The sequence below is a fragment of the Rhinoraja longicauda genome, chromosome 18, assembly GCF_053455715.1.
Source record: "Rhinoraja longicauda isolate Sanriku21f chromosome 18, sRhiLon1.1, whole genome shotgun sequence".
Taxonomy (NCBI): domain Eukaryota; kingdom Metazoa; phylum Chordata; class Chondrichthyes; order Rajiformes; family Arhynchobatidae; genus Rhinoraja; species Rhinoraja longicauda.
The window spans coordinates 33,922,365-33,942,280 of record NC_135970.1 but is presented as its reverse complement, the minus strand read 5'-3'; the positions used below and the strand labels follow the sequence as shown (position 1 = coordinate 33,942,280).

Here is a 19,916-nt window from a genome sequence, read left to right as displayed (position 1 = left end):
ACCTGTGATGGGTGAGATATTCCAAACCACAGAATGTTCATCATTACAGACAGTGTGAAGTGTGGGAGTGTCAGTGAAGGCTATTCAACCTGAAACGTTAACTTTGTTACTCTTTCCACAGACGCTGCCCAACCTGTTAAGTATTTCCAGCAGGTAGAAGGAACTGCAGATACTAGTGCCCAAAAAAGGACCACCAAGATGCCTCAGATTCACTCGTCCCACCTGCACGCGTTTGGCCCTTATCCCTCTAAACCTTAGATGGATACAAAGTGAGGGAGTAACTCAGTGGGTCAGGCAGCATCTCTGGAGAACGCGGATAGGTGACGTTTCAGGTTGAGACCTTTCTTCAGACATGAGTATATTACCACTCCTCAACTACAATCAGTCTGAAGAAGTGTATCCAACGTCACCTATCCGTGTTCTCCAGAGATGCTGCCTGACCCGCTGAGTTACTCCAGCACTCTGTGAAACGTCACCTATCCATGTTCTCCAGAGATGCTGCCTGACCCGCTGCGTTACTCCAGCACTCTGGGTCTTTTTTACCTTTATTATAGCTTTTAGATATAACAGTGCCACCATGTGGAGAAACAGGGAACAGCAAGTGGAAAGAAGGATACAATTTTAAACAGAAGGAACTGGTGGTTCTCGACCTGAAATGTCACTTATCCATGTTCTCCAGAGATGCTGCCTGACCCGCTGAGTTACTCCAGCACTCTGTGAAACGCCACCTATCCATGTTCTCCAGAGATGCTGCCTGACCCGCTGAGTTACTCCAGCACTTTTTCTGTCTATTTTTGGTATAAACCAATATCTGCAGTTCCTATTTATTACAGTCACTAGACATCTTTCTTGTATGAAGTTTATTTTTGTCTTGTTACAGCCACAGTATTTCTGGAGTTCTGGAAAAGGCGGAGAGCAGTCCTCACTTATAACTGGGATCTAATTGATTGGGAAGAAGAGGAGGTGAGGAGGATGCTCATTGGTGACCATCAGAGTTACAGCTATTGCATCCGCTGCTCTAGATGTCAACTTATTTATATCGGCGAAACCAAGCGCAGGCTCGGCGAAAGTAACTCCCTGGTCCACTCGTCCCTTCCTACCCAAACCACCCTAACCCCGGGCACTTTCCCTTGCAACCGCACGAGATGCAACACCTGTCCCTTTACCTCCCCCCTCAACTCCATCAAAGGACCCAAACAGTCTTTCCAGGTGAGACAGAGGTTCACCTGCACCTCCTCCAACCTCATCTATTGCATCCGCTGCTCTAGATGTCAACTTATTTATATCGGCGAAACCAAGCGCAGGCTCGGCGATCGCTTCGCTGAACACCTGCGCTCGGTCCGCATTAACGCAACTGATCTCCCGGTAGCCCAGCACTTTAACTCCCCCTCCCATTCCCAGTCTGACCTCTCTGTCATGGGCCTCCTCCAGTGCCATAGTGAGTCCTGCCGGAAATTGGAGGAGCAGCACCTCATATTTCGCCTGGGCAGTTTGCAGCCCGGTGGTATGAACATCGACTTCTCCAACTTCAGATAGCTCCTCTGTCCCTCCCTTCCCCTCCTCCTTCCCAGATCTCCCTCTATCTTCCTGTCTCCACCTATATCCTACCTTTGTCCCACCCCCGACATCAGTCTGAAGAAGGGTCTCGACCCGAAACGTCACCCATTCCTTCTCTCCCGAGATGCTGCCTGACCTGCTGAGTTACTCCAGCATTTTGTGAATAAATACCTTCGATTTGTACCAGCATCTGCAGTTATTTTCTTATACTAAAACTAGCATGTTGCTGTGAAAGCAAACAGAGGCAGCCGCATATTGGCACACAGCCTGAGTGCTGAATACTGGTGAACAATGGGAAGCCGTTGCCTCACAACGCCAGAGACCCAGTTTCGATCCAGGCCTCGGGAACTGGCTGTGTGGAGTTTGTACGTTCTTCCTGTGCCCATGTGGGTTTCCTCCGGGCGCTCCGATTTCCCCCCACATCTCAAAGACGTACAGGTCTGTGAGTTAAGTGGCCCTCTCTAAAATTACCCTCTGGTGTGTAGGGAGTGGATGAGAAAGTGGGACAGCATAGAACTCGTGTGAAGATAGACACAAAATGCTGCAGTAACTCAACGGGACAGACAGGAGAGAAGGACCTCCCATCTACCTCAACACCTGAGAGTGTTGCCCTGACCTCCCATCTATCTCAACACCTCTGCATGGTCCTGACCTCCCATCTACCTCAACACCTGAACCTGGTCCTGACCTCCCATCTACCTCATGAGAGACCTTTGAACTTACTTTAATTGTACTTTAAAGTCATGAAGTCATAGAGCGACACAGCGTGGAAACAGGCCCTTCAGCCCAACTTGACCACGCCGACCAACATGTCCCATCTACACTAGTCCCACCTGCCCACGTTTGGCCCAAAGACCTCCTCCTCTACCTTTGGTATAAACCAGCATCTCCAATTCCTTCCTACCCATTTTGAAGGAAGTTATATCTTTGCACTGGAATGTTGTGCCCTTTATCCTTTAAGTGTGCACTGTGGACAGCTTGATTGTATTCATGTACAGCCTTTCATTTGACTGGACAGCACGCAAACGAAAGCTTTTCACTGCAGGTGTCAATAATAAGCTAAACCAAACTGAGGGGCAGCACGGTGGCGCAGAGATAGAGCTGCTGCCCCACAGCGCCAGAGACCCAGGTTCCATCCCGACCACGGGCGCTGTCTGTACGGAGTTTGCAAGTTCTCCCCGTGACCTGCGTGGGTTTTCCCCGGGCGCTCCGGTTTCCTCCCACACTCCAAAGACGTACTGGTTTGTAGCTTAATTGGCTTCGGTGTAAATGTAAATTGTCCATAATGTGCTTAGGGTAATGTCAGTGTGTGGGGTATCGCTGGTCGGCACGGACTCGGTGGGCCGAAGGGCCTGTTTCCGCGCTGTATCTCTGAAAGTAAAACTTTAAAACTAACGATGCAGCTTAAACGATGGCGATGTACTTTTTTCTTCGACAGGAAGAACTTCGTCCCCAGTTTGAAGCAAAGTATTCCCAGAAGGAGCGTCTGAACCCCATCACGGGAAAGCCGGAGCCGTTCCAGCCCTTCGTTGATAAACTCAGCCGTCTCCTTGTGTCTGTCTCAGGCATCTTCTTCATGGTAGGCCCATGGTCTCCACGCTTCGTTTCGTAGAAGACAATTCATTGTCAGCTGCAGGAGGAAAGATGTCATAGAAACATAGAAAATAGGTGCAGGAGGAGGCCATTCGGCCCTTCGAGCCAGCACCACCATTCATTGTGATCATGGCTGATCATCCACAATCAGTACCCCATGCCCAACTCTCCCCATATACCTTAATTCCACTAGCCCCCAGAACTCTATCTAACTCTCTCTTAAATTCATCCAGTGATTTGGCCTCCATTGCCCTCTATGGCAGAGAATTCCACAAATTCACAACTCTAAAGTTCCTTCTCACCTCAGTTTTAAATGGCCTCTCCTTTATTCTAAGATTCGAGCCCCTGGTTCTGGACTCCCCCAACATTGGGAACATTTTTCCTGCATCTAGCTTGTCCAGTCCTTTTATAACTTTATATGTCTCTATAAGATCCCCCCTCATCCTTCTAAACTCCAGTGAATACAAGCCTAGTCTTTTCACTGTCACGCCTTTAATCCCCATGCTAACATCCTCTTGCAATTTTAAGCGTGTGAGTGCTCTTGCAAATCACAGTCACAAGGCAAGAAAGGTCAACGCTTGCCTCTTGTGGTTTAATTTTGTGGACCGTCCTGGGGGGGGGGGGATAACAGTGGACAATGGGGACCTGGCGTGGGTGGGGGGGAACCCCGCGGTGAGGAGGGGTGTGGGGGAGAGGTGGTATACTGTGTGTGCTTTGTAAAGTCTGTCAGCGCCCTTTAAGTCTTGACTATTTGCATACCTTGAAGGTATTTATTCACAAAATGCTGGAGTAACTCAGTAGGTCAGGCAGCATCTCAGGAGAGAAGGAATGGGTGACGTTTCGGGTCGAGACCCTTCTTCAGACTGATGTCAGGGGGGCGGGACAAAGGAAGGATATAGGTGGAGACAGGAAGATAGAGGGAGATCTGGGAAGTTGGAGGGGAAGAGAGGGACAGAGAAACTATCTAAAGTTGGAGAAGTCGATGTTCATACCGCTGGGCTGCAAGCTGCCCAAGCGAAATATGAGGTGCTGTACCTCCAATTTCCGGTGGGCCTCACTATGGCACTGGAGGAGGCCCATGACAGAAAGGTCAGACTGGGACTGGGAATGAAGTGCTCGGCCACCGGGAGACCAGTTTGGCCAACGCGGACCGAACGCAGGGGTTGAGCGAAATGATCGCCGAGCCTGCGCTTGGTTTCGCCGATGTAAATAAGTTGACATCTGGAGCAGCGGATGCAATAGATGAGGTTGGAGGAGGTGCAGGTGAACCTTGGGTATGCAAATGCAAGCAAAGAGTTACTCGTGACAATAAAGCATTCATTCATTCATTCATTCATTCATTCATTCATTCATTCATTCATTCATCCATTCATTCATCCATTCGTTCTGTCATTCCAGATCCTGCTGGTCCTGGCTGCAGTCTTTGGCGTGGTGCTGTACCGCCTTGTGACAATGGAACTCTTTGCATCTTTCCGATGGGAGTTTGTGAAGAAGAACTGGCAGTTTGCCACTGCAGGCTCAGGGGTGTGCATCAACTTTGCCATTATCATGGCTCTCAACGTGGTAAGTCCCGACACCCACACTATCGCTGGTGGTTTCAGAGAGGGGAATGCTTGCAGAAATCTGCAAACTGGCCGGCACATCGACACGACGGCAAAACTAATGTAGAAGGGTACGGAGAAGGGTACAGAGAAGCATGCAGGTACAACAATGGAATGTTGGCCTTCATAATAAGAGGACTTGAGTATAGGAGCAAAGAGGTCCTTTTGCAGTTGTACAGGGCCCTAGTGAGACCGCACCTGGAGTACTGTGTGCAGTTTTGGTCTCCAAATTTGAGGAAGGATATTCTTGCTATTGAGGGCGTGCAGCGTAGGTTTACTAGGTTAATTCCCGGAATGGCGGGACTGTCGTATATTGAAAGACTGGAGCGACTAGGCTTGTATACACTGGAATTTAGAAGGATGAGAGGAGATCTTATCGAAACGTATAAGATTATTAAGGGGTTGGACACGTTAGAGGCAGGAAACATGTTCCCAATGTTGGGGGAGTCCAGAACAAGGGGCCACAGTTTAAGAATAAGGGGTAGGCCATTTAGAACTGAGATGAGGAAAAACTTTTTCAGTCAGAGTTGTAAATCTGTGGAATTCTCTGCCTCAGAAGGCAGTGAAGACCAATTCTCTGAATGCATTCAAGAGAGAGCTAGATAGAGCTCTTAAGGATAGCGGAGTGAGGGGGTATGGGGAGAAGGCAGGAACGGGATACTGATTGAGAATGATCAGCCATGATCACATTGAATGGTGGTGTTGGCTCGAAGGGCCGAATGGCCTACTCCTGCACCTATTGTCTATTGTCTATTGTCTAAAACTATTAAATGATGAAACATGGTAACTCATCTATATACACTGATGAGCCAAAACATTCTGACCACTGACGGGTGAAGTGAATAACATTGTTACAATGGCACCTGTCAAAGGGTGGGATATATTAGGCAGCAAGTGAACAGTCAGTTCTTGAAGTTGATGTGTTGGATGAAGGAGAAATGGGCAGGAGTAAAGACCTGAGCGACTTTGACAAGGGCCAAATTGTTATGGCCAGACGACTGGGTCAGAGCATCTCTTAAAACGGCAAGGCTTGTGGGGTGCTCCCGGTCAGCAGTGGTGAGCACCTACCGACAGTGGTCCAAGGAGGGACAAAGCACAAACTGGTGACAGTGTGTTGGACGCCCAAGGCTCATCGATGCGCGAGGGCAACGAAGGCTATCCCGTCTGGTCCGAACCGACAGAAGGTCTACCGTGGCACAAGTCACAGAGAATGTTAATGGTGGTCACGGGAGGAATGTGTCACAATACACAGTGCATCGCACCCTGCTGCGTATGGGGCTGCGTAGCCGCAGACCGGTCAGAGTGCCCATGATGACCCCTGTCCACCGTCGAAAGCGCCTACATTGGGCGCGCGAGCGTTGGAACTGGACCTTGGAGCGGTGGAAGAAGGTTGCCTGGTCCGATGAGTCCCGTTTTCTTTTAGATCACGTGGATGGCCGTGTACGTGGGCGCCGTTTACCTGGGGAAGTGATGGCACCAGGATGCATTGTGGGAAGACGACAAGCCGGTGGAGGGAGTGTGATGCTCTGGGCAATGTTCTGCTGGGAAACCCTGGGCCCGGCCATTCATGTGGACGTCAATTTGACACGTGTCACCTACCTAAACATCGTTGCAGACCAGGTACACCCCTTCATGACACTGGTATTCCCTGATGGCAGTGGCCTCTTTCAGCAGGATAATGTGCCCTGCCACATTGCACACAATGTTCGGGAATGGTTTGAGGAACATGATGAAGTGTTCATGGTGTTGCCCCGGCCTCCAAATTCTCCAGATCTCAATCCAATTGTGGGATGTGCTAGATCGACAAGTCCGATCCACGGCGGCTCCACCTCGCAACTTACAGGACTTGAAGGATCTGCTTCTAATGTTTTGGTGCCAGATACCACAGGACACCTTCAGGAGTCCATGCCTCGGCGGGTCGGCGCTGTTTTGGTGACACACGGAGGACCAACAGCATATTAGGCAGGTGGTCATAATGTTTTGGCTCATCAGTGTATAACTAAAACTCTCATCTTGTATATATAGAGATATATATATATATGCATGTTCGCGAAATACAGCCAAAACGGTACGCGATAGCGCAACAATATTAGGGCCACCTTACTCGCCATTCACCTACGGTGACCAGTATTAAGCTTCCTTCAATTTGTTGCGCTCTCGTGTACCGCTATGGCGGTATTTCGGGTAAATCCCCCGTAAAATAAACATCGCCATTTTGATCTAATGCTTCCGTGTTCATCTTGCATCACAACGGGAACCCAACGGGTATCAGCGCGTCCGCAGTTGGGGAAGGGTTGCCGGGGCTCAGCAGCGGCGCACCTGCGCAGCAGCGCCGGGAGGACCGGCGCCCGTCCCGGCGTGCCCCGCGCCTGACCTTCCTCCCATGGTGCAGTGCAGCGCGGTGTGCTCCGCGCCTGACCTTCCTCCCATGGTGCAGTGCAGCGTGGTGTGCTCCGCGCCTGACCTTCCTCCCATGGTGCAGTGCAGCGCGGTGTGCTCCGTGCTTCACCTTCCTCCCATGGTGCAGTGCAGCGCGGTGTGCTCCACGCCTGACCTTCCTCTCACGGTGCAATGCAGCGTGGTGTGCTCCGCGCCTGACCTTCCTCCCATGGTGCAGTGCAGCGCGGTGTGCTCCGTGCTTCACCTTCCTCCCATGGTGCAGTGCAGCACGGTGTGCTCCACGCCTGACCTTCCTCCCATGGTGCAGTGCAGCGCGGTGTGCTCCGTGCTTCACCTTCCTCCCATGGTGCAGTGCAGCACGGTGTGCTCCACGCCTGACCTTCCTCCCATGGTGCAGTGCAGTGTGGCGTGCCCCGCGCCTGACATTCCTCCCATGGTGCAGTGCAGCGCGGCGTACCCCGCGCCTGACCTTCCCGTGGTGCAGCGTGGCGAGAAGGTCATAGATGATGGCCGCTGGCAGGACGAGCATGGGGCAGCGCCTTGCGGCCGCTCTCCTACTAATGGCCGCCACGATGGCGGCCTGGGGCCGGGGTGAGTTGCTCCCTCTCCCCTTTCCTCTCCCCCCTCGCCCGCACCCGGCCCCGGGGCTGTCACAACGGGTCCACGGGTGGTGTGTCGTTCAAATTGTTGCATTATTGTGTACCTCTTTGGCTGCTTCATGCCCAACCAATTGTTCAAGCACTTTTTATTGCAACATGTGCCTTAATTTAGTTCAGCAAAGATCCTGACAAGTTACTAAAGAACCTTTAGTAACAACGGCAACCCAACTGGCCCACGGGTCGTCTAGTAAGAAAAGTAAAGAATGGACAGAGAGTCTGTTAGAATGCAGATGGCCAAGGATGGGTGGCACGGTGGCGCAGCGGTAGAGTTGCTGCCTCAAGGCGCCTGAGACCCAGGTTCAATCCTGACTACGGGTGCTGTCGGTACCGAGTTTGTACGTTCTCCCCGTGACCTGCGTGGGTTTTCTCCGGGTGCTCCGGTTTCTTCCCACACTCCACAGACGTGCGGGTTTGCAGGTTAATTGGCTTCGGTAAAATTGTAAACCTGCCCCTCGTGTGTGTGGGATAGTGGTCGTGTACGGGGTGATCGCTGGTCGGCGCAGACTCGATGGGCCGAAGGGCCTGTTCCGTGCAGTATCTGTAATGTAAACAAGCCAGTTTAATTGGAACCGATAGAAATGTATAAAAGGAGGAGAGGACAGTCAGAACCTTGTTCCCGGGGGTAGAAACATCAAAGACTAGAGGGCATACATTTAAGGAGAGGGGGGGGCAAAGTTTCAAGGAGATGTGCGGGGGAAGGGTTTTTACTCAGAGGGTGGTGGGTGTCTGGAAAGTGCTGCCAAGGGCGGTGGTGAAGGCAGATACCATAGTGGTGTTTAAGAGACTTTGCAGAAACACATGGATATGCAGAGAATGGGCACATCACAGGCAGAGGATATTAGTTTAAATTAGGCACAGAAAGCTGGAGGAATCTCAGCGGGTCAGGCATCATCTCCGAAGAAAAAGAATAGGTGACTTTTCGGGTCGAGACCCTTCTGGGAAAGGTCAGCAATTTTTTTTTTCGCCTGTCCGGCTGAGTTGCTCCAGCTTTGTGCGCCCATCTTCGGATTAAACCAGCGTCTGCAGTTCCTTCCTGCACAGTTTAATTGTGCATTGCGCTGGCACAGTCATTGTGGACCAGAGGGCCAGTTCCTGGACTGCACTGGTCCACCTCAACTCAGTGGAAAATTTGACAAGGTGTGAAACAGAGGTCAGGATTGAGCTGCAGATTTAAAGAGCTTTAGTTAAGTCAGTCGGGCGGGGAAGAGAATAACCGTGACGATGAGTGGGAGCTTTGGAGAGTTCTCTTGACTTCAACCTCACGGCGGCACGGTGGCGCAGCGGTAGAGTTGCTGCCTTACAGCGAATGCAGCGCCGGAGACTCAGGTTTGATCCTGACTACGGGTGCCGTCTGTACGGAGTTTGTACGTTCTCCCCGTGACCTGCGTGGGTTTTCTCCGAGATCTTCGGTTTCCTCCCACACTCCAAAGACGTGCAGGTATGTAGGTTAATTGGCTGGGCAAATGTAAAAATTGTCCCTAGTGGGTGTAGGATAGTGTTAGTGTGCGGGGATCGCTGGGCGGTGCGGACCCGGTGGGATGAAGGGCCTGTTTCTGCGCTGTATCACTAAAAAAAACCTGCCCTGCGCGTTAATATTTTGCCGAGCCTCGAAAGAAAACACCGATTAATTTTAAGAAGTCCCCTGGTGGCGCAGCGGTAGAGTTATAGGAAAGATATTGTCGAGCTTTAAAGGGTTCAGAAAAGATGGTTTATTCCATGGAGCGCAGGAGGATGAGGGGTGATCTTACAGAGGTGTACAAAATCATGACAGAAATAGATCGGGTAGATGCTCAGAGTCTTTTGCCCAGAGTAGAGGAATCGAGGACCAGGGGACACAGGTTCAAGGTGAAGGGGAAAAGATTTCATAGGAATCTGAGGGGTACCTTTTTCACGTGGGTGTATGGAACAAGCTGCCAGAGGAGGTAGTTGAGGCTGGGACTATCCCATCGTTTAAGAAACAGTTAGACAGGTACATGGATAGGACAGGTTTGGAGGGATATGGACCAAGCGCAGGCAAGAGGGACGAGTGAAGCTGGAACATGTTGGCCGGTGTGGGCAAGTTGGGCAGAAGGGCCTGTTTCCACACTGTATCACTCTATGACTCTAGTTGCTGCCTTACAGCGCCGGAGACCCGGGTTCGATCCCGACTACGGGTGCTGTCTGTACGGAGTTTGTGCGTTCTCCCCGTGACCTGCGTGGGTTTTCTAAAAAATCTTTGGTTTCCTCCCACTCTCCAAAGACGTGCATGTTTGTGGGTTATTTGGCTTGGTGTATGTGTACATTGTCCCTAGTGTGTGTAGGATAGCATTAGTGTACGGGGATCGCTGGTGGGCGCGGACTCGGTTTCCGCGCTGTATATCTAAACTAAACTAAAATACTAAAACTAAAGAGAGCATGAATTTATGTTCATAAATAAAACTGCACAGTTAACACTGTTGGTCATATTACATATTAAATAACACTGTTAGACTTATTACATTTCTATCTTTTATTTCTGCTCTCGAGGTTTATGAAAAAGTTGCATGGATGCTTACAAACTGGGGTGAGTAAATTTCCTTGCTGAAATATTTACCTAAAGAAGCTTAATCTTTTAAGTTTAATTTTATCGCATAAAATAAATAATATTTTTTTAATGTATAATTAATTTGAAATAAATTTATTTCAAATTAATTATACATTTAAAATTTATTAATTATACATTTAATATTTATACGATAATAATCGTGTAATAATTTATAAAAGAAATGATAAAATAAACATTGTTTTTAATGTATAATTAATTTGAAATAAATTATTATCGTATAATAAATTATTAAACGATAATAATTTATTTCAAATTAATTATACATTTTAAAAAATTATTTATTTTATAATTTATTTTATAAATTATTATACGATTATTATAGTATAAATTAAAGTACCTGTATCCCCCCCCCCCCCCACCAAACCCCAACAAAATAGTGTCAAATATATTTTTACGGGGGTATTTTTACATTGTTACGCAGCGACATATTATCCTGATAAGGAGTTTAGAAGAATGAGGGGGGACCTCATTGAAACGTACAAAATAGTGAAAGGCTTAGATAGAGTGGATGTGGAGAGGATGTTTCCACTAATGGGAGAGTCTAGGACTAGAGGTCACAGCCTCAGAATTAAAGGACGTTCTTTTAGGAAGGAGATGAGAAGGATTTCTTTAGTCAGAGGGTGGTGAATCTGTGGAAGTATTTGCCACAAAAGGCTGTTGAGGTCCAGTCAGTGGATATTTTCAAGGCAGAGATTGATAGATTCTTGATTAGTGCGGGTGTCAGAAGGTAAGGGGAGAAGGCAGGAGAATGGGGTTAGGAGGAGGAGAGATGGATCAGCCATGATTGAATGGCGGAATAGACTTGAAGGGGCCGAATGGCATAATTCTACTCCTTATTCCTTGTGACCTTATGACTTACAGAGCACCCGCGCACGGAGTCAGAATGGGAGAACAGCTTTGCCTTAAAGATGTTCCTCTTTGAGTTTGTCAATCTCAACAGCTCAATCTTCTATGTTGCGTTCATTCTCGGCAGGTGAGTCAAGAGTCCAGAGTGTTTTATTGTCGTGTGTCCCAGATAGGACAATGGCGTTCTTACTTGCAGCAGCACAAGAGACATGTAAACATAGTACATTGCAAACAGTATAATAAACGAGAGAGAGAAAAAAAAGTTCAGTGTGTGTATATATACACTTACTCACAAATATATATATATACATCATATATATATATAGGAAGGAACTGCAGATGCTGGTTTAAACCAAAGATAGACACAAAAAAAGCTGGAGTAACTCAGCGGGTCAGGCAGCATCTCTGGAGAGAAGGAATGGGTGACGTTTCGGGTCGAGACTCATCTTCAGACCTGAAGAAGTCTTCTCTCCAGAGATGCTGCCTGTCCCGCTGAGACACTCCAGCTTTTTGTGTCGACCGAGATCATATATATGTACATATGTATATGCGCACATGCTTACACACGAAAAAATAAAGAATAATAGTGCAATAATAACAATAATAGTCTATGTAGTTCAGATGAGATCAAATGAGATACTTGTGGTGAGATTAAAACGTGTGAATAACATTCCAGCGTTTATTACTTTATCTGTCATAGAGTGATACAGCATGTAAACAGGCCCTTCGGCTCAACTTGCCCACACCGGCCAACATGCCCCATCTACACTGGTCCCACATGCCTGCATTTGGTCCATATCCCTCCAAACCTTTCTTATCCTCATACCTGTACAAATGCTTTTCTAAACATGAAAGTACCTGCCTCGACTACAGGATAAAGGGATTAATGTTTACTGCAAGATAAAGTCCAGTAAAGTCCGATTAAAGATAGTCCGAGGGTCTCCAGTGAGGTAGATGGTAGCTCAGGATTGTATCTAGTTGGTGAGAGGACGGTTCAGTTGCCTGATAACAGCTGGGAAGAAACTGTCCCTGAATCTGGAGGTGTGCGTTTTCACACTTCTGTACCTCTTGCCTGATGGGAGAGGGGAGAAGAGGGAGTGACTGGTCCTTGATTATGTTGCTGGCCTTTGCTGGTTACCTTGGATACTCCTTGATAACAGCTGGGAAGAAACTCCCTCTTCTCCCCTCTCCCATGGGGCAAAAGTTATACGTGTAAAAACGCACACCTCCAGATTCAGGGACAGTTTCTTCCTGGCTGTTATCAGGCAACTGAACCATCCTATCACAACCTGAGAGCAGTGCTGAACTACGATCCACCTCATTGGTGACCCTCGGACTATCCTTGATCAGGCTTTGCTGGCTTTACCTTGCACTAAACGTTATTCCCTTATCATGTATCTCTACACTGTAAATGGCTCGATTGTAATCACGTATTGTCTTTCCGCTGACTGGTTAGCACGCAACAATAGCTTTTCTCTGCAACTCGGTACACGTGACAATAAACTAAACTGAAACTGAAACTGTCCCTGACTGTGGAGGAGTGAGTTTTCACACTTCTGTACCACTTGCCTGATGGGAGAGGGGAGAAGAGGGAGTGACCGGGGTGAAACTGGTCCTTGATTATACTGCTGGCTTTTGCTGGTAACCTTGGACAATCTTTGATAACAGCTGGCAAGAAACTGCTCCTGAATCTGGAGGTACGCCTTTATGAGAAGTAAATCGCTGCAATCGTTAATATTTCTGGGCCCTATTGCGATTGATTGAAGTTGAGTCACTCGAGAGCAGTAAGTGCTTGAGCGGGTGACTCTGTTAAATTATTTAGCGCTGCACTGGGAAATGCCACTCGGCTGGCACACAGGGTGAGAGCAGCAAAGCCTCAGGCCATGCCTCCACTTCACCGCATCATGGCTGCTCATTTGCTCACTGACCTCCCCAGTCTTTGCACATCCCCAATCCTTTCCACTCGTCACTTTAGAAGCAGAGGAAAATAGGTGCAGGAATACTCGGCCAATCGGCCCCTTCGAGCCAGCACCGCCGTTCAATATGATCATGGCTGATCATCCAAAATCAGTGCCCCGTTCCTGCTTTCTCCCCGCATCCCTTGATTCCATTAGCTCTAAGAGCAAAATCTAACTCTCTCTTGAAAACATCCGGTGAATTGGCCTCCACTGCCTTCTGTGGCAGAGAATTCCACAGATTCACAACTCTCTGGGTGTAAAATATTTTTTCTCATATAACATATAACATATAACATATAACAACTACAGCATGGAAACAGGCCTGTCCGGCCCTACCAGTCCACGCCGACCATTCTCCCTGACCTAGTCTCATCTACCTGCACTCAGACGATAACCCTCCAATCCCCTCCTATCCATATACCTATCCAATTTACTCTTAAATAATAAAATCGAGCCAGCCTCCACCACTTCCACCGGAAGCCCATTCCATACAGCCACAACCCTCTGAGTAAAGAAGTTCCCCCTCATGTTACCCCTAAACCTTTGTCCCTCAATTCTGAAGCTATGTCCCCTTGTTGGAATCTTCCCCACTCTCAAAGGGAAAAGCCTACCCACGTCAACTCTGTCCGTCGCTCTCATAATTTTAAAAACCTCTATCAAGTCCCCCCTCAACCTTCTACGCTCCAAAGAATAAAGACCCAACCTGTTCAACCTCTCTCTGTAGCCTAAGTGCTGAAACCCAGGCAACATTCTAGTAAATCTCCTCTGTACCCTCTCCATTTTGTCGACATCCTTCCTATAATTTGGCGACCAGAACTGCACACCATACTCCAGATTCGGCCTCACCAATGCCCTGTACAATTTCAACATTACATCCCAACTTCTATACTCGATGCTCTGATTTATAAAGGCAAGCATACCAAACGCCTTCTTCACCACCCTATCCACATGAGATTCCACCTTCAGGGAACAATGCACAGTTATTCCCAGATCCCTCTGTTCCACTGCATTCCTCAATTCCCTACCATTTACCCTGTACGTCCTATTTTGATTTGTCCTACCAAAATGCAGCACCTCACACTTATCAGCATTAAACTCCATCTGCCATCTTTCAGCCCACCCTTCCAAAAGGCCCAAGTCTCTCTGTAGACTTTGAAAATCTACCTCACTATCAACTACTCCACCTATCTTAGTATCATCTGCATATTTACTAATCCAATTTGCCACACCATCATCCAGATCATTAATGTAAATGACAAACAACAGTGGACCCAACACAGATCCTTGGGGCACTCCACTAGACACTGGCCTCCAACCTGACATACAATTGTCAACCGTTACCCTCTGGTATCTCCCATTCAGCCATTGTTGAATCCATCTTGCAACCTCACTATTAATACCCAACGATTTAACCTTCTTAATCAACCTTCCATGTGGAACCTTGTCAAATGCCTTACTGAAGTCCATATAGACAACATCCACAGCCTTGCCCTTATCAATTTCCCTGGTAACCTCTTCAAAAAATTCAAGAAGATTAGTCAAACATGACCTTCCAGGCACAAATCCATGTTGACTGTTTCTAATCAGGCCTTGATTATCCAAATAATTATATATATTGTCCCTAAGTATCTTTTCCATTAATTTTCCCACCACAGACGTCAAACTAATAGGTCTATAATTGCTAGGTTTACTTTTAGAACCTTTTTTAAACAAAGGCACAACATGCGCAATGCGCCAATCTTCCGGCACCATCCCTGTTTCTAATGACGTTTGAAATATTTCCGTCATAGCCCCTGCTATTTCTGCACTAACTTCCCTCAATGTCCTAGGGAATATCCTATCAGGACCTGGAGACTTATCCACTTTTATATTCTTCAAAAGTGTCCGTACCTCCTCTTCTTTAATCATCCTAATTTCCATCACTACTCTACTTGTTTCGCTTACCTCACATAATTCAATATCCTTCTCCTCGGTAAATACCGAAGAAAAGAAATTGTTTAATATCTCCCCCATTTCTTCCGGCTCAGCACATAGCTGTCCACTCTGACTCTCTAATGGACCAATTTTATCCCTCACTATCCTTTTGCTATTGACATATCTGTAGAACCCCTTGGGGTTTACTTTTACATTACTTGCCAAAGCAGCCTCATATCTTTTTTTCGCTTTTCTAATTTCCTTTTTAAGATTCCTTTTACATTCTTTATATTCCTCAAGAACCTCATTTACTCCCTGCCGCTTATATTTATTGTATATCTCCCTCTTTTTCCGAACCAAGTGTCCAATTTCCCTGGAAAACCACGGCTCTTTCAAATTATTATTCTTTCCTTTCCACCGAACAGGGACATAAAGACTCTGTACTCTCAAAATTTCACCTTTAAATATCCTCCATTTCTCTATTATATCCTTTTCATAAAACAACAATTTCCATTTCACTCCTTTTAAATCCTTTCTCATCTCCTCAAAATTAGCCTTTCTCCAATCCAAAATCTCAACCCTTGGTCCAGATTTGACCATCTCAGTCCTAAATGGCCTACCCCTTATTCTTAAACTGTGTGACCCCTGGTTCTGGACTCCCCCAACATCGGGAACATTTTTCCTGCATCTAGCCTGTCCATTCCCTTGAGAATTTTATATGTTTCTAGAAGATCTCCTCTCATCCTTCTAAACTTCAGTGAATGTGAGCCCAGTCGACCCATTCTTTCATCATATGTCAGTCCCGCCATCCCGGGAATTAACCTGGTGAACCTTAGCTGCACTCCCTCATATTTAGTTTAATTTCAAGTTTCATGTATTTTGTGTTTTGTGACTGTTGGCAGATCAATTTCCCGACTGGGATAAATAAAGTTCTATCGTATCGTGACGTATCGTATATCCTGAACTAAATCGGCGTTCAGTCCCAGTTTGGGTTAAATGCATGAATAATACTTAGAACGGTGTGAGGAGTTACGACAAGCTCAAGAGTGTTTTATTGTCATAGTTTTTAGTTAAGTTTAGAGATACAGCACGTAGTCAGGCCCTTCGGCCCGACCGAGTCCACACCGACCAGCGATCCCCGCACACTAACACTATCCTACACACACCAGGGACAATTTACGTTTACACCAAGCCAATTAACCGACAAACCTGTATGGGAGGAAACCGAAGATCTCGGAGAATTCCCACGCTGGTCACAGGGAGAACGTGCAAACTCCGTACACACAGCAAACGTAGTCGGGATCGAACCAGTGTCTCGGGTGCTGTGAGGCAGCAACCTTACCACTGCGCCTCCCTATGGCACTTTTATTTCTCCCATCCATTTCATCACTACTATCAATCCTATTCAAAAGGCTTTATTTTAAGGCGCTAAGATCCAGAAATCCAGCATTTGATTTATTTTTGTCCCTCTGTGATTACTTCAGATGGTGGACATTATTGGACCACAAAGGCTAATTGCCATGGAACATTTTAAAGATGAGCCTCAATGTAACCCCCCCCCCCCCCCCCCCCACCCCCCCCTCGCCCCTTAATTAAGTCATTGGAAACAAATGGTTTAATGGTTGAGGTGTGTGATACACCTCACGCTGCCTTGGCAAGGCCAGCAGCATAATCAAGGGCCAATCGCACCCCGGCCACTCTCTCTTCTCCCCTCTTCCATCGGGCAAGAGGTACAGAAGTGTGAAAACGCACACCTCCAGATTCAGGGACAGTTTCTTCCCAGCTGCTATCAGGCAACTGAACCGTCCTACCACAAACTGGAGAGCGGTCCTGACCTCCCATCCACCACATTGGAGACTCTCAGACTATCTTTTATCAGCCTTTACTAGACTTTATCTTGCATTCATTGTTAATCCCTTTATCCGAGTATGTGTACGCTGTGGACGGCTTGATGGTAAACTTTTACGGTCTTTCCGCTGACTGGACAGCACGCAACAAGAAGCCTCGAGACACGTGACAATAAACAATGATTACAGGGCAGAATACGTTAAAGGGAAATAGATTAAATCACATCAATCTCAAAGCCTGAAAGCGAAAAGAAAAAGAATTCATTACCAGCTCAGTACAAGTGAAAACAGGAGGAACAAGCTTCAATATAATTGTTGCTACGCACATCACATGGCATTAGCTCTGAGGCATTATATAATGAGCATGTAAAAGATCACATGCAATGCATTCTTGATGAGTACGAAATCCAAGCTAATATTTACAAGTAATATTATTAACATGATATCAATGACAAACTGTATACACAAGGAACTGCAGGTGCTGGAATCTTAAGTAGAACACCCATTCCTTCTCTCCAGCGATGCTGCCTGACCTGCTGAGTTACTCCAGCATTTTGTGATACCTTCGATTTGTACCAGCATCTGCAGTTATTTTCCTACACTACTAATATCTCCTGTTGTGTTGGGCAGGTTTGCCGGGCGGCCTGGAGCCTATGCCAAGCTGTTTCATAGATGGAGACTGGAAGAGGTAAAGCAACGATCATTTCTATTGCTATTTTGTTCACTGTTGTTATAATAACATTTATGCAAGTTTATTTTCATAAGATCATAGCATCATGTGATAGGAATAGAATTAGGCCATTCGGCCCATCAAGTCTACTCCGCCATTCAATCATGGCTGATCCATCTCTCCCTCCTAACCCCATCCCCGCCTTCTCCCCATAACCCCTGACACCCGTACTAATCAAGAATCTATCTATCTCTCCCTTCAATATATCCACTGACTTGCCCTCCACAGCCTTCTGTGGCAATGAATTCTGCAGATTCACCACCCTCTGACTAAAGAAATTCCTCCTCATCTCCTTCCTAAAAGAACGTCCTTTAATTCAGAGGCTGTGACCTCTAGTTCTAGACTCTCCCACTAGTGGAAACATCCTCTCCACTTCCACTCTATCCAAGCCTTTCACTATTCTTTTATTTTAACTGACGGTTTTGATTGATTGTAAGACACAGCATGGAACCAGGCCATTCGGCCCAACGAGTCCTTGCTGACCATCGATCACCTGTTTACACTAGTTCCATGTGTAGGAAGGAACTGCAGATGCTGGTTTAGACTGAAGATAGACACAAAATGCTGGAGTAACTCAGCGGGACAGGCAGCATCTCAGGAGAGAAGGAATGGGTGACATTTCGGGGCGAAACCTGCCTACTCCGCCAGTCAATCATGGCTGATCCATCTCTCCCTCCTAACCCCATTCTCCTGCCTTCTCCCCTGAACCCCTGACACCCGCACTGCCATGGCGGCGTAGCCCTACAGCACTTGCAGCGCCAGATGGAATGGGTGACGTTTCGGGTCGAGACCCTTCTTCAGACTGAGAGTCAGGGGAAAGGGAGACGAGGGATGTTGATGGTAAATAGAACAAAGAAATGAAAGATATTCAAAAAGCAACAATGATCAAGAGAAGGTGGAGCCCACAAAGGTCCATTGTTGGCTGTGGGTGATAACGAGTTATGCAGACAGTGAAACTCAACAGGACGACAGTGAAACTAGTATTTTCTCATCCAATCCCTACACACTTCTCACCACACCCCAAAGGCGTGTGGGTTTGCAGGTTAATTGGCTCTCTATAAATTGCCCCTCGTGTAGGGAGTGGATGAGGACGTGGGATAACATACAACTCGTGTGAACAGGTGATCGATGGCCAGCATGGACTTGGTGGGCCGAAGGGCCTGTTTCCATGCTGTATCTAGCAATCAATTCATTTGTTTGCGGGGGTGTGTGTTTTGGTGGACAGTACTTACCTACATCTGCAGAAAAAGATACAAAGTGCTGGAGTAACTCAGCGGGTCGGGAAGCATCTCTGGAGAACATGGATAGGTGATGATTCGCAGAGTGCTGTAGTAACTCAGCGGGTCAGGCATCATCTCTGGGGAACAAGGATAGGTGACGTTTGGGGTCGGGTCCCTTCTGCCTACTAATGTGCTATTAATGACCTATCCATGTTCTCCAGAGATGCAGCCTGATCTACTGAGTTACTCCAGTACTTTGTGTCTTTTTTTTCCGTTAACCGGTATCTGCAGTTACTTGTGCCTATTTATTTCTGCAGTGGGTTTGAATGTACAGTTGTTTTCCTGTATGAACTGCTCAATCTGATAGCGGCACGGTGGCGCAGCGGTAGAGCTGCTGCCTCACAGCGCCAGAGACACGGGTTCGATGCCGGCTATGGGTGCTGTCGGTACGGAGTTTGTACGTTCTCCCTGTGACCTGCGTGGGCTTTCTCCGGGTGCTCTGGTTCCCTCCCACACTCCAAAGACGTGCAGGTTTGTAGGCTAATTGACTTCTGTAAATTGTGTGTGTAGAACAGTGTAAGTGTACAGGGATCGCTGGTCAGCGTGGACTCAGTGGGCCGAAGGGCCGGGTTTCCAGTCTGTATCTTTTAGTTTAGTTTCGTTTAGACAATAGACAATAGGTGCAGTAGAAGGCCATTCGGCCCTTCGAGCCAGCACCGCCATTCAATGTGATCATGGCCGATCATTCTCAATCAGTACCCCGTTCCTGCCTTCTCCCCATACCCCCTGACTCCGCTATCCTTAAGAGCTCTATCTAGCTCTCTCTTGAATGCATTCAGAGAATTGGCCTCCACTGCCTTCTGAGGCAGAGAATTCCACAGGTTCACGACTCTCTGACTGAAAAAGTTTTTCCTCATCTCCGTTCTAAATGGCCTACCCCTTATTCTTAAACTGAGGCCCCTTGTTCTGGACTCACCCAACATTGGGAACATGTTTCCTGCCTCTAA

The 19,916-nt window shown here is 47.4% G+C and overlaps 1 protein-coding gene across 2 annotated transcripts in view; it reads left to right on the top strand.

Moving 5' to 3' along the window:
* ano3 (anoctamin 3) overlaps positions 1-19,916 on the top strand; it is a 183,386-nt gene that overhangs the window by 123,157 nt on the left and 40,313 nt on the right. For both annotated transcript variants that reach the window (XM_078415487.1, XM_078415486.1), the window contains 6 exons: positions 881-963; positions 2,996-3,136; positions 4,549-4,713; positions 10,316-10,352; positions 11,256-11,367; positions 17,590-17,647. In XM_078415487.1, coding sequence (XP_078271613.1) covers positions 881-963; positions 2,996-3,136; positions 4,549-4,713; positions 10,316-10,352; positions 11,256-11,367; positions 17,590-17,647 — 596 coding nt within the window. The remainder of the gene's footprint in view (positions 1-880; positions 964-2,995; positions 3,137-4,548; positions 4,714-10,315; positions 10,353-11,255; positions 11,368-17,589; positions 17,648-19,916) is intronic.